Source organism: Erinaceus europaeus, chromosome 5 (genome assembly GCF_950295315.1).
Source record: "Erinaceus europaeus chromosome 5, mEriEur2.1, whole genome shotgun sequence".
Classification (NCBI taxonomy): domain Eukaryota; kingdom Metazoa; phylum Chordata; class Mammalia; order Eulipotyphla; family Erinaceidae; genus Erinaceus; species Erinaceus europaeus.
In genome coordinates, this window is record NC_080166.1 from 115565846 (window position 1) to 115580412 (window position 14567).

At 40.8% G+C, this 14567-nt stretch overlaps 1 protein-coding gene and 1 long non-coding RNA gene across 3 annotated transcripts in view; both read right to left on the reverse strand.

Annotated features, from left to right (window-relative positions):
- The window catches only part of LOC132538640 (uncharacterized), a 915711-nt gene that overhangs the window by 724079 nt on the left and 177065 nt on the right, over positions 1-14567 (reverse strand). The gene's annotated exons all lie outside the window — the stretch shown is intronic.
- The window catches only part of KL (klotho), an 88402-nt gene that overhangs the window by 38623 nt on the left and 35212 nt on the right, over positions 1-14567 (reverse strand). The window contains exons 4-5 of one of the 2 annotated variants that reach the window (XR_009549997.1): positions 12246-13347; positions 9942-11334 (exon numbers count right to left, since the gene is read on the reverse strand). Coding sequence is in view for 1 of the 2 variants with exons in the window: in XM_007520296.2 (XP_007520358.2) it covers positions 10997-11334; positions 12246-13347 (1440 nt within the window). In the remaining variant the exon portion in view is untranslated. Of the gene's footprint in view, positions 1-8996; positions 11335-12245; positions 13348-14567 lie in introns of those variants that run through there. The other variant, XM_007520296.2, reaches the window with a different exon arrangement.

Genomic DNA, 14567 nt, shown 5'->3' on the forward strand with positions numbered 1-14567 from the left:
AATTGTGCTGCTAAGAACGTATGTGTACACAGATCTTTTTGGATGGGTGTGTTGGGTTCCTTAGGATATATCCCCAGGAGAGGAATTTTAGGATCATAGGGTAGGTCCATTTCTAGCCTTCTGAGAGTTCTCCAGACTGTTCTCCACAGAGGTTGGACCAATTGACATTCCCACCAGCAGTTACTGCAAGATATTCTAATCCCCTGCCTGGGTCCTCCTCCACCATCATGCACAAAGACCTATAAGTCCCTATCCCCCACACCCCCAAGCCTACTCCATGTTCTGTTTTATGTTTCCCCTTCTGTTATTATCTTTCAACGTCTGTATATGAGTCACAACATCCCATATTCTGGCTTATTTAACTTAACATGATTCCTTTGAGCTCCATTCAAGATGAAGTGAAGAAGGTGAATTCACTGTTTTTAATAGCTGAGTAGTATTTCACTGTGTATATATACCACAACTTGCTCAGCCACTCATCTGTTGTTGGACACCTGGGTTGCCTACAAGTTTTCACTATTACAAATTGTGCGGCTATGAACATATGTGTACACAAATATTTTTGGATGGGTGTGTTGGGTTCGTTAGGATATATCCCCAGGAGAGGAATTGCAGGATCATAGGGGAGGTCCATTTCTAGCCTTCTGAGAGATCTCCAGACTGTTCTCCACAGGGGTTGGACCAATTTGCATTCCCACCAGCAGTGAGGAGGGTTTCCTTACCCCAGTAACCTCTCCAGCATTTGTGTTGCTATCATTCCTGATGTATGATATTCTAGAGAAGAAAATTTACCCTGCTTTTTTTCACTAGCTTTTATTTCAAAAGTGCAGTTATGTAGCTCTACATAGTCTAGATGCCACAGGTAGAGCTCAGTGGTAGACCACATGCTTTGCGTAGAGAAGGTCCTGAATTCGATGTCAGCACCCACACAATCGGGAAAATCTCTGTTTCAAAAAATGATAATGAGGGCAGGGTTGTGGAGCACCTGACAGAGCATACATGTCACCATGCACAAGGACCTGGGTTCCAGCCCCGGGTCCCCTCTGCCATGGGGAAGTTTCACAAATGGGGAAGCAGTGCTGCAGGTGTCTCTCCACTTCTATTTATATCTTTTTCTCTAATCCTCTACCAAAAAGAGAGAAAAATGAAAAAAATCAATAACCAGCAATGGTGGAACTATCCAGGCACTGAGCCCCTGGTGGCAAAAACAAACAAACAAAAAACCAACACTATGCATTTCAGGTGAAAACTTGTTACCAAAGCACTATGTCTGAGTAGGACTTCTTTAAATTAGCACTTGCTTATCATCCTTAGCCCTACTCTAGATTTGTTTTTTCTGTCTGACCCTTTCTATTATTTCAGTTAAAAAAGAAATCAAGAAAGAAAGAAAGAGAAGAGTGAACAAACAATACACATTCTTCAAACAAGCAGAGGTCCACAAAACAAGAGCCTCTTAAAGTGTGGTTCACAAAACAAGAGCCTCTTAAAGTGTGGTTCACAAAACAAGAGCCTCTTAAAGTGTGGTTCACAAAACAAGAGCCTCTTGGGTACAACAGGGAGGCCATAAATGACCAAACTCAAGGACCCAGGTTCAAGCCCCTGGTCTCTGTCTGTAGGAAGGAAGCTTCATGAGTGGTGAAGCTGTCTCTCCCTCTCCTCCGATTTCTCTCTGTTAAATGTCTCTGTTTCTATCATAATGATTTTTAATCAAATTGATATTTTAAAAGTATAGAGGATCCAGTTGATTTGGGACTTTGCAAAACTCCTAAGTGATTCTAATATGAGCAAATGTTGAAATCCACCAATCATGGTTAACTCCCTCTCTTTATAGACAAGAATAGTAAATCTTGTTGGATTAGGTAACTTGCCTCAGGTTATAAAGCAAGCTGAAACCAAGAGTCCATTCTGAACCGGTGTCTCCATGTATAGGAATGTAGTGAATATGTAACCTTAGTAACTTTAGTAACCATAGTAACCACAGTGCACCTGCATATGTATATGTCGGATAAGGCGTCAACCTAAACCTGATTGGCCAATGGAGATGTAACCAGAGGCAAGATAGTATAAGTAGAGGCTCAGAAACCAGCTGGAAGAAGCACCTTCACTGTTACTGACCGGGATACTGCTGTGCTGCTAAAGACGTAAGCACACGCGGGTAGGCTAAGTAACCGCTTCCCCAGCTTCCAGGGACCCTCGTTCATCTGGTCATGCCAGCATACGAAGGACCATCAGCTCGGTGACACAGCAACTGATGAACGTGTCATAAGACTTACCTGAGAACAGCTACTAAGTAAGGAGAGGTATCGGGCTGACTGTGTGTTGTGTGAATTGTGTGACCCTTATATGGCATCTGAATAAGTAAAGAATTATTGCTTAACCCCGATACACTCACTGAGTGAGTCCTTACTTATACCTTGCTCACAACAAGGAGCCATTTTCTTCTTCTTTATTTCTTTGTCTTTTTTTTTTTTTTTTTTTGCCTCCACGGTTATTGCTGAGGCTTGGTGCTTGCACTAGAATCCACTGCTCCTGGAGGCCATTTTTTCACTTTTGTTGCCCTTGTTGTTTATAGTTGTTGTTGGATAAGACAGAGAGAAATCAAGAGAGGAGGGGAAGACAGGAGGAGAGAAAGACAGACACCTGTAGACCTCCTTCAGTGCTTGCAAAGCGATCCCCTGCAGGTGGGGAGCTGGGAGCTATCCTTGTGCTTCACTTCATGTGTGCTTAACCTGCTGTGCTACTGCCCAGCCCCTGCCATTTTCTTGTATTGCTCAGTCTGTCTCCATGTGTGGAAGCTGGCAGACAGAACCCTCGCCCCCACCATCATTGCCATGTGCCTGCTCTTCTTACCTATCTTGGGATCACCTGGAGTTCTGGACACACCTTGATGCCTCTCTTTCAGTTTTTATATTTTCTTTACTTCCTTCTCCTTGTCCACAGTGACCTTACTCAAGAACCGCCATTAATACCCTGGAGCACCATCACCCCCTTTGCCACTGGCTCTCCTTTGCACAGTCCTCTGCATGCAAACCAAAAATGTTTCACTTTTTTTTTTTAAGCACTGCTCATCTCTGGTTTATGGTGGTGCAGGGGATTGAACTTGGGATTCTGGAGCCTCTGACATGAGAGTCTCTTTGCATAACCACTATGCTATCTACCCCCAAATGTTTCACTTTTAAATTTGTGTGTGTGTGTGTGTGTGTGTGTGTGTGTGTGTGTAGCCCTGACCTCCTGCATATGTTATTTCATCTGTCTGACTAGTTTTCTTATTGAGATAGTTTTCTTATTGAGATAGATAGATAGATAGACAGACAGACAGACAGACAGACCATAGTATTCTTCAGTTCCAAAGTACATCTCTTGTTGTTCTTGGGCTCAAATCTGGGTACGTGTACAGCAAGGCATGCACCTGACCTGGGGAGCTATCTCTCTGGCCTCCTTTAAACTCTTGAATTCTGACATTCTAGCTCCTGAATCAAACCCCCATCCTTGACCTACCTCAACTTCATTCATTGCATCCACTAAGTGTTCTTGACTACAATTCTTTCATAGAAATGCTAAATATTCAGGAGCTGGGCCATGGTGCACCTGGGTGAGTGCACATATTACAATGTAGAAGGACACAGATTCAAGCCCCCAGTCACCATCTGCAGGGAGGAAACTTCAAAAGTAGTGAAGCAGCACTGGGCATGGGGTGTGTGTGTGTGTGTGTGTGTGTGTGTGTGTCTTGCTTTCTCTCTCCTCTCTATTTCTCACTCCCCTCTCAACTTCTCTCTGCCTCTATCCAATAAATACATAAATAAAATATTACAAAGAAAGAAATCCTAAATATTTATTGCGCATACTGTTAGCATCAAGAAATAAAAGAAGGAGGTGTCCTTCACCAAGCCTCTGATGCTGCCCATTCTCCCCACTGGCACTTCAAAAAAGACTTAACCATCTGCTATGTGCTTGCATTGCAAATCCACTTCTCCTGGAGGCTATTTTTTTCCATCTTGTTACCCTTGTTGTTGTGTTTGCCATTGCTGTTGTTGTTGGATAGGACAGAGAGAAATTGAGAAAGGAGAGAAAGACAGAAAGGGGGAGAGAAAGATGGATACCTGCAGACCTTGTCAAGCAACCTCTCTACAGGTGGGGAGCTGAGGGCTGGAACCTGGATCCTTCTGCAGGTCCTTGTGCTTAACGGGTGTGTCACCTCCCTGCTCCCAACCATCTTCTTTTTGAAAGCTCACCCTAGGGTCCCCAGATAGGGTCCCTGAAGCATGCATGGGATCTCCCCAGTCCTGCAAGACCTTCCCCTGCTTCCTGGCGCCTCTTACCTCCCGCTTCCTGTCCAGATGAAGCACTGAAGCCCGTCTCTTCACTGACGGAACTATAAACCCCTCGGTGTTTATTTTGCTGGGTGATTAGGCTCATGACAAGCACAGATGAAATAAGGACACTTTAGTATGGTACAAATTTGGGATAAAATCTTAATTCATTTCTCATCTGGTGTCTTTTACTAATGAAACAGTTTCACCTACCCTGTCAGTCTTTCTCTAATTGTATCTCCTTTTCACTGCCCAGAGGCTCACCACCACTGCCCCTGGTGATGAAAAGGTTGCATTCAGAAACCTCTGAGCTACTTACCAGAAACTCACATTATCCATAATTTAAAGGGGAAAAAGTAGTTATGATACCTTGGTCTCTTAGATGCACTAGTCTGGCCTTGAATCACTGCAGGAATTACAGTCTAATGACCTGGAATTAAATTAAGCAAAGCTTAGATTCTCATATAGTTGAAGATCAAGACAAGCTGAGAAGCCATAGGCAACATTTCTGTGTAAAGTAGTAACTAGATAACTGCTACAATATTGAAAAGAAAGCAAATGTATAAACTAATCAGTTGAGAACTTAGAAAAGAGAGTGAGTGAGTCAGCCTGCCCTAGCAAGTTATTAGGGGAAGTGTTTCAGTTGCAAATAATTTTTATAAAATAAATGAGCTTATTAAAAGGAAATAGTCTTACTATAAAATAAGCATATTGAAAGAGATCTATGCCTCTACCAGAGATTTTTAAATCACAAGAAATGTGATTAATTGCCCTCCGTTATTTACCAGATAAATAACAAACACACAAATTTCAATGTTGTGTCTGGGTCATTAGATTGTTTCAAAAGAGCAGATGGTGCAACATGCCAACACAGAAACATTTCTGCCAAATTATCCTCAGTATTCTATCAACCCAACATTCATAAAATTTGAGTCCAAGAAGAAGAATCTAGCATTAAAAAGTAAATGTGGAGGTTGATTTTTTTTTTTAAGTTTATTACTAAGGGCATTCTGTGAAGATGTATAGTCAAAGTTGGAAATAAAAAAACCCTATATACCAACAGTGTTGATGAATATTGGTGCATTGTCAGAAGCTTGCCAAATCAAACCTAACAACACATCAAGAGAATAATCCATCAAAATGAAGTGGAATTCACCCCAGGGATGCAAGCATGGTTCACAATATGTAATCAATGCCATACACTGCTCCATCAAAAAGAGATATGTAAATTATACAATCATATCAATTGATGCAAAACTTATATTTAACAAGATTCAATAGCTATTTGTGATTTTTTAAAATCCTTAATAAGGCCAGCAAGATAGCTTATCTGGGAGGGTGCCTGCTTTGCCATGTGAGTGACTGGGGGAGGTTTTGATTTTGTGCTGTCTTTGCTTCTCTCTCTCTCTCTGTTTCTTTTTCTTTTTTTTAATATTTATTTTATTTATTTATCCCCTTTTGTTGCCCTTATTGTTTTATTGTTGTAGTAGTTGTTGGATAGGACAGAGAGAAATGGATAGAGGTGGGGAAGACAGAGAGGGGGAAGAGAAAGATAAGACACCTGCAGACCTGCTTCACCGCTTGTGAAACGACTGCCCTGCAGGTGGGGAGCCAGGGGCTCGAACAGGGATCCTTACACCGGTCCATGTGCTTTGCGCCACCTGCGTTTAACCTGCTGTGCTACAGCCCGACTCCCTCTCTCTCTGTTTCTATCTGAAAAAGTAGGGATAGGACTACAACAACAAAAAAATTACCATAATAAACTAGCAACAGAAGGAACACAGATCAATATAAAGAAGACCACCTATAACAAACACATGGTTAATATCCTATTCATTAGTGAAAAATAGAAAACTTTCTCCCTAAGATTTAGAACAAGACAAGGAATCCACTCTCACTACTACTGTTTAATAACTAGAAATCCTACCCAGAAAAATCAGGGGGGAAAGGACATTAAAAGGAATCCAAACTGCAATGTTAAAGTTAAACTATTGCTATTTGAAAATGACTTGATAATATAAATTTAAAAAATCCTAAAAATTCCAACAAAAAAAACTCCTAGAAGTAGCCAGTTAATTCAGTTAAGGGGCAGGATACAAAAATCAATAAACATGAATCTGTTGTATTTCTATACTCAAACAATAAATCAGAGGAAAAGTAAATTAAGGGGGAAATATCATTTTAAATGGTACCAAAAAGGATATCTTGGTGCAAATCTAACAAAGGAGATAAAAGACATTTACAGTGAAAACAATAAGACATTGTTAAGATGAAGAAGACACAAAAAAAAAATGACACGTTCATGGATATGAGGAATAAACGTTGTTTACTCACTGAGCCTAAAGCAATTCATAGATTCAATGAAATCCTTATGAGAGTCCCAGTGTCATTCTTCAAGGAATTAGAACAAACATTTCTAAAATTTTTACTGAACTACAAAAGACTACCAATGCCAAAGAAACTGAGAGAAAAGGGAAAAAAGCACCTGCTTTGGCCACTTGAAACCTGCATTCAAGACACTAGGTCTCATAGCACTGTTGGAAGCTTTACTACTGTTTCGTTCACCCCCCTCTCACATTACCCTTATTTTATTTATTGAATAGAGATAGCGAGAAATTGAGAGGGAAGGGGGAGATAAAGAGGGAGAAAGATAGGAAGCCACCTGCAGATATGCTTCACCATTTGCAAAGCTAACCCCTTGCAGGTGGGGCTGGGGGCTCGAACCTCGGTCCTTGTGCATTGTAACATATGCCTTCAACCAGGTGCACCACCACCCAGCCCCAGTCTCTCTCTATCTAAAAAATAAGTCAGTATGGTATAGTAAAGCCTAAACACAAAGACACCTAATGTATGGCAAAACCATATGATGAAGAAAAGAAAGTTTTGTTGACTAGTGGTGCTGAAATATCTGGACAGCTGCATATAGAAAAATGAATGTAGGGAGTCCAGAGGTAGCACAGTGGGTTAAGTGCACATGGCACAAAAAGGCAAGGACCGGTATAAGGATCCCGGTTCAAGCCCCCGGCTCCCCACCTGCAGGGAAGTTGCTTCACAGGCGGTGAAGCAGGTCTGCAGGTGTCTGTCTTTCTCTCCCCCTCTCTGTCTTCCCCTCCTCTCTCCATTTCTCTCTGTCCTATCCAACAACAATAATAACTACAACAATAAAACAACAAGGGCAACAAAAGGGAATAAATATTTTTTAAAAAGAAAAATGAATGTAGACTACAATTTAACAGAATGTACAAAAATAACTAAACATGGGTTAAAAAAAACCCTGGATATTAGACCCAAAACTATAAAATACATAGAGTAAAGCATAAGTGACACACTGCAAGATCTTTGTATCAGCAATGTGTTTGGAGGTTAGTCCCCTGGCAAGGGAAACTAAAGTAAGAATAAAAAATAAGACAGCATCAATCTAGAGAGACTTTATATGGTGGGAGTAGATAGCACAATGGTTGTACAAAGAGACTCTTGGGCCTGAGACTCAAAGTCCCAGATTCAATCACCTGCATCAACATAAACCAGAGCTGAGCAGTGCTCTGGTAAAAAAAAAAAAAAAAATTAATTAAATTAAAAGAAAAGAAAAGGAAAGATTTTATGCATAAAAGAAGTTATTACAAAGATAAAAAGGCAGCATCACAAATGGGAGAAGCTTCTCTGAGCATTAGATCTCTTCCACTGATGCTCTACTTTTGTGAAGTTTGCTTTTTTCACCACTTTAGATACTTTTGCTAAATATATATAAAGTGGTGAAGAACTCAAGACTTCACAGGATTATAGAGTACAGTTCCAAATACCATATCCACCACTCAAAGTCTGTGTTCCCACCCTCCCAACAACAGGCAGAAACTTTGTCCTCACAGTACCTCGAGTTCAGGGACTTACCTGAAAAGTACTCTCTCCATTCCTTTTTTTTTTTTAATTTAATTTTATTTATTTATTCCCTTTTGTTGCCCTTGTTGTTTTATTGTTGTAGTTATTGTTGTTGTTGTCGTTGTTGGATAGGACAGAGAGAAATGGAGAGAGGAGGGGAAGACAGAGAGGAGGAGAGAAAGATAGACACCTGCAGACCTGCTTCACCGCCTGTGAAGTGACTCCCCTGCAGGTGGGGAGCCGGGCTTCGAACTGGGATCCCTATGCCGGTACTTGTGCTTTGCGCCACCTGCGCTTAAGCGGCTGCGCTACACCCCGACTCCCTACTCTCTCCATTCCTGCACATGGAGAGCGATCCACCTCTCCCTGGGATCTAGGGGACTCGAAATCTGCATGTCGTTCTCCTAACAGCTTAGTGGAATAATTTTGAGGTGTCATTTTTAATCTTTATCAGTATGGTGTCTGTTTTAACCCCTTTCAACCATTCCTCTGTATCTAAAGGAGCTGCAACTAAAATATAAAGGTTATTTTTTTGTTTTTGTTTGTTTGTTTTGTTTTTCCAGAGAACTGGTTAAACTTTGTCTTATGGTGATGCAGGGGATTGAACCTAGGAACTGGGAACCTCAGGCATGAGAGTCTGTTTGCATAACCATTATGCTATCTCCCCTGCCCCTTCTAGTCTTGTTACCTTCCTGTTTTCATACTTAGTATCAGACCCATTTCTTTACCATGTCTACAAAGCTTAATCAAACCAAAATAATATATTTTTTTAAAAAGTCATAGATTTGTGGAAGAAGGCCAAGTTGTAGGTAGATTTAATATAACACTTTATTAAGAAGTAAAATTACTTCTCTCTACATTCAAAGAAGTCAAATACAGTTGCAAGAAAATAATTTTCAAACATCATTCATTATTAAATAGTAACTCATAACAAGAAACTAATTCAAAAAATAGGAATGACTAAGAATGCTGTGATATATTCTTTAGTAGTATAATTACAACTACTACAAATCATGACTTTAGACTGATGGCTAAGGAAATGTACACAATAATAACTAATAAAGATACATAATTATCTACAATATGATCTGATTCTGTGAGTTAAAATACAGAGGCTATGTTAATAGTCATTAACTTAGATAATGAAATAACACGTACTCTTTTATTTACATATAGCTTCTATGTTCAAAAACTTTTTACAATGAACATATATTACTCTTTCAATCAGAAAAAAATATATTCATAAAATAAACTCTCTAGTTTTCAATTTTAATAATAATGTCGATTTCTAAAAGAATACCACCAAAAGTATGTCTTTTATGGAAAAAAATCATACCATCTCTAAAGATGATAGATAATACAGTACAGTATGTCATTATACACTAAAATTCTGCATTACTGAGATCAGTTATACTGGATATGATATTGGCTTATCTATAAAACAAACATTAGAATCAGTTTCAATGCCAGTGTAATAGAAGACTTCCCAGTCTGGAAAAAAAAAAAAAGATTTAAGGGACATTAAAGGATAAGACCTAATTAGCCCTTGCTTGAAATCAGTAACATGTTTCAGTGCAAAATTTCAAAGCAAAATTAGTTCAAAGCTAGTTCCAAAGCAGTAGCAGCAAAAACATAAAATGGACCTCAGTGGTTACGAAAACAAAACTTCCAGTGTTATTCAACCAAATGCTTTGAACATATTAAGAATTTTTTTTTTTTTTTAGCTATCAACTCAGAGAAATTACAGCATATTACTATGGACAAAAAGTGAAGTCATTTTATAGGATGAGTTATTATTTTGTTCTTAGTTTCTCAAGAAAGGACATCTCATTCATTTCAAGGTCTGCTCCAAAATAAAAGGGTTTATCACCATATTAATCATAATGTTCCTTCTAATAAGCACTTTTTCCTCCTTTTCTCCTTTAGGGCTACAGAAGCATAATGCATTACCTAATTGCTTTATGTTTCCTGAAGAATCCAGTATCTTATGATTCATTGTCATTTTTCTGCAAATATTTAGGGAAAGTCTCTTATGTGCTGACCTCTAACAAGATGCAATGGCTCCAATGCCTAGAATTTACAAATTTGAAAATCAAAGATAGAAAGTTAAAGTAAGATAAAAAGTTCTGTAATTTGCTATACTAAGTACATGGCTAGATGGGTAAGTTAATATTAGCAGCAGTTGACAGAAACACTGCCTAAAAATAAAAAATAAAAAGAACATTCTGGCCTAGGGTCCTTTGTCATCTCTTATATTATGCCAACTTTTTTCTCATGGGAAATTTGGTTTGACAGAATGGTGATTGGTCATTACTATGGCAGTGAGAGTTGGTTACTTGAGACTTAACATTATCCCAACACTTTTGATTATTATTTTAAGATAACCATTACATTAGGAATGGGAAAAATAAAAAGATTCCTAATCTTGTTATTCAACTTCAGTAAAAAAAAAAAAAAAAAGTTACATTGATATCGTTCTTTTTTCTCCCATTTTTGTTAGAGTATGTTGCAGAAATCATGAGCCCTCTGTTTTTTAGTCACCACTACAAAGAAGGAGACAAAGAAAAGATAAGGAAGGAGAAGGAGAACAACAAAAAGAAATAATTTAGGCACCACTTGCCTAAATTATTTCACCATTTGACAATCACCGTTGCTCATTTCCAAAGCTCTATCACATGCCAAGGAAAGGTTTTTCCAAAAGTCAGATCAATGAAATTTGTAGCTTCACAATACTGAGCAATACAAATGGTTAACAACTGAGATGTGTGCAGAATTATTACAAAAATAAATCAACAGGAAATAGTTTAGGATTATTTGTAACGTCTTCTGCCTTTCTTAGAGTAGTGTAAAATCAGAGAAAGAGAAACAATAAATGTCAATAGTAGAAAAGCTATGAAAGCCAGCAAAGACTTCCGGGTATGAAAAAAGCTGCAGTCAGTGCACAGGGTGAATTCTTCTGGACAAAATTTCCCCAGAGTTTCAGGGCCTGGAAAGCCATTGTTGTCAATAATTTTCCTATAATGCTTCATAGATGGTTTGGGCTCAAACTGATTTGCAGCATACCGATAGAGGCCAAACTTCGGGGCTGTGCGATCATTAAATGAATAAGCAAAGTAGCCACAAAGATTGATACCATCCAATATGTAGGCTAGAAAGACAGAAGAACAAGAGAACAGTTACTGAATTATTTTGCACACAAGACTTTATATTTACATAACCCTGAAGCATCAGCAGAGATTTTTATATCCCTAAATAAACTTAACTTCATTTCTTTTCTTCATATCTCTTTCTCATCACCCGTTATCACCGGGCTTGGTGTCTATAGGGCTCCACCATTCCCAATAGTTGTTTTCTGTCTTTCTTATTGGTACATGATGAGAGACATGGAGAAATAGAGAGAAAGCCATAGAGAAAGGAACAACTGCAATATACTGTTTCACTGCTCCTGAAACTTCCCTCCTACAAGTGGGGACTGGGGGCTTGAACCTAGGTCCTTGCATGTAAGGTGTGCACTCTACTGCCACCACCTGACAGCCTAACTTAGATTTAATCAGGAAAGTGTTCTCTAAGCTGAGAAAACGGTTGCACTACACTTAGCAACTAGTGTTACATCATTGAATCTACTGTGACGTATAGGAAGCAGATCAGATCGGTGTGACAAGTGATAGATCCAGAGCAGGCACCAAGGATTTATGTTCTTCTACTTTTGGCTATCCTCCTTTGTCTCTGGGGAAAATACTAGCTGACTTGGACTTAGGGAGTGTGGCTAGAAGTGGGTAGTATTTACTTCTGAAGGTAGCAGTCTCTCTCTCTCTCTCTCCCACTCTCTTTCTTTCTCTCTCTCTCTCTCTGTCTCTCTGTCTCTCTCTCGTCCCCCCCTCCCCCGCCCCTTCTGAAAGAGATATACAGAGAAGCCAGAACACTACTCAGCTCTGGCTTATGGTTGGGCTGGGGACTGAGGCTGTGTCCTTGGAGCCTCAGGCAAGGAGTCTTTTTGCATAACCTATACGTGTGAGGTGATTTAGGCTTCAAAGAGACACCATTTCCAGGACTACTTACCTTTCAAAGCTTCATTTACATAGTTCTGCATATAATACACCCTCAGCTTGTCCTGGGCTGCCAGGGGATCATCATCTATGCCGTTGGCTATTATGTACATGGGGAGGTTCCCATACTTCACCTTCAGCCAGTTGAGTACTTTGCGTAAGCCCCAGGGCACAATGGCCACCTGACTTGGCGAGTTGAGCCAGGTGATGTCTGTCATTTCCTGCACTTCCAGGTAATCGTTGTATTTCATGGGATCCTCTTTCTCCCAGTCCACCAAGATGGTGGTGTAGTGGCTGAAAGCCAAAAAGTCAAAGGAACCCTGGATTAGCTTCTTATCCTCTTCAGTGAAATATGGAAGGAGAAAGTTGTTCTTCTGGTTCAACCACTCCCTCATCACAGGTGGATAATCTCCAGAGCCGAAAATGGGCTCAGCCAGCCAGCCAATGTCAAATTCCAGAACCCTCTCGGCCACTTCTCTGTCCTTCTGGGAGAAAGGGCAGGCGGGCTCAATCCAGTCGGCCTGCAGGGCGATGGAAATCTGCCCTTTCTGAGCGGCCCGGAACTTGTGGTCATACAGGCGCCAGGCCAGGGCGTGCGCCCTCAGCAGGTTGTGGCCGGCGCTATAGGTCATGTTCCTGGTGCTCGGCTCGCTCACCGTGATCCAGAATTTAACGTGGCCGCCCAGGTCGCGGAAGCACAGGCCCGCGTAGTCGGCGAAGGCCAGCGCGGTGTGCGGGTTCTCCCAGGCGCCGTGCTTGGCCAGGGGCTGCGGCAGGCCGTGGTGCAGGCCCGCAGGTCGCCACAACGCCGCCACCGGGGTGATGTTGGCGCGCACCAGCTCGCTGGCCAAGCAGCGGTAGTAGTGCAGCGCCGTGTGGTTGACCTGGGACTGGTTGCCCAGCGGGAGGAGCAGCGCCCAGTCCAGGGAGAAGTGGAAGTGCGACACGTGCATGTCCCGCAGCAGGGCGATCTGCGGCCGGATGGCTGCAAAGTCCACGCAGTAGGGCTTCCTCTTCTTGGCCGTGACTCCGTCCAGTTTGATGAGCCTCTTGCTGTTGTGGACATCCCACAGGTAGACGTTGGGGTCGTTAAACTGAGACAAAGTGGTATCCACCTGGGAGCAGGACAGGGGATATTAGCTTCACCTGACGGTTCTGCAGCAGCAGTTCACTGCGTTTCTTTCAATACTAGCATGTAAAAAATGGACAGGTTTAGCCCTGAGAAGCTCAACTGTTTTTCCGATAGTACTTTCTAGAGGGGGAAAAGGTCACTCTGAAACTTTATTTTGTACACCTTTAAAAAAAACAAACAAAACAAACAAACAAACAAAACCTTGAACTGTTCCTTTCACGTTGAAACAAAATACTGAGTGTTTCTGGTCACTTCAGGTGATAATTCTCACAAGCCTCTGGTCTCTGTTTGCATAACTAGATTACTTTGGGGAAGGATGTAATTATTTTAATACATGAAACTATTAATGATATAAACCTTCCCAAAAAATCTAAACAAAAAAGAGAAAGCTTAAAACTCTAGTTAGAGCAATGAAATGAAATATTCGAGGTTACATTTTGTTATTTCTTTTCTTATGATATCTTGGGGTCTCACACACATTCAGGTTTTTTTTTAAATATTTATTTTATTTATTCCCTTTTGTTGCCCTTGTTTTATTGTTGTAGTTATTATTGTTGTTGTCATTGTTGGATAGGACAGAGAGAAATGGAGAGAGGATGGGAAGACAGAGAGGAGGAGAGAAAGATAGACACCTGCAGACCTGCTTCACCGCCTGTGAAGCGACGCCCCTGCAGATGGGGAGCCGGGGTTCGAACCGGGATCCTTATGCCGGTCCTTGTGCTTTGCGCCACCTGCGCTTAACCCACTGCGCTACAGCCCGACTCCCACACATTCAGCTTTTACCACTCCCAGCTCACTTTCCATTCAGCTAGGGAGACAGACAGGTAAGGAGAGAATCCACAGCACCAGAACTTCCAGCCATAAGCCAACTTATGTGGTGCCAGGGTTCAAAACCTGAGTTAGACACATGATAAGACAGGCAGGCACCTTACCTGGTAAGCTATTTCTCTGGCCCTAAATTGTGCTTCTTAAATCAGATTCTAGACTGAGACTTAGTCTCAGAAGAGTAATAAGCTTCACTATAGCCTTTTGTTGGTTTTTTGTTCCCAGAAGTAGAATTTAATAAATTCAGTCTGACCAATGGTAGAAAGTGCCAGAGAATAGGGAAATAAACAAGATTATCATTCACCCATAATAAGATTTTTTTTAAAACAAAATCTAAAAGCTGTTTCCTATTTTTCTGTAATGATGATCATTGTAGAA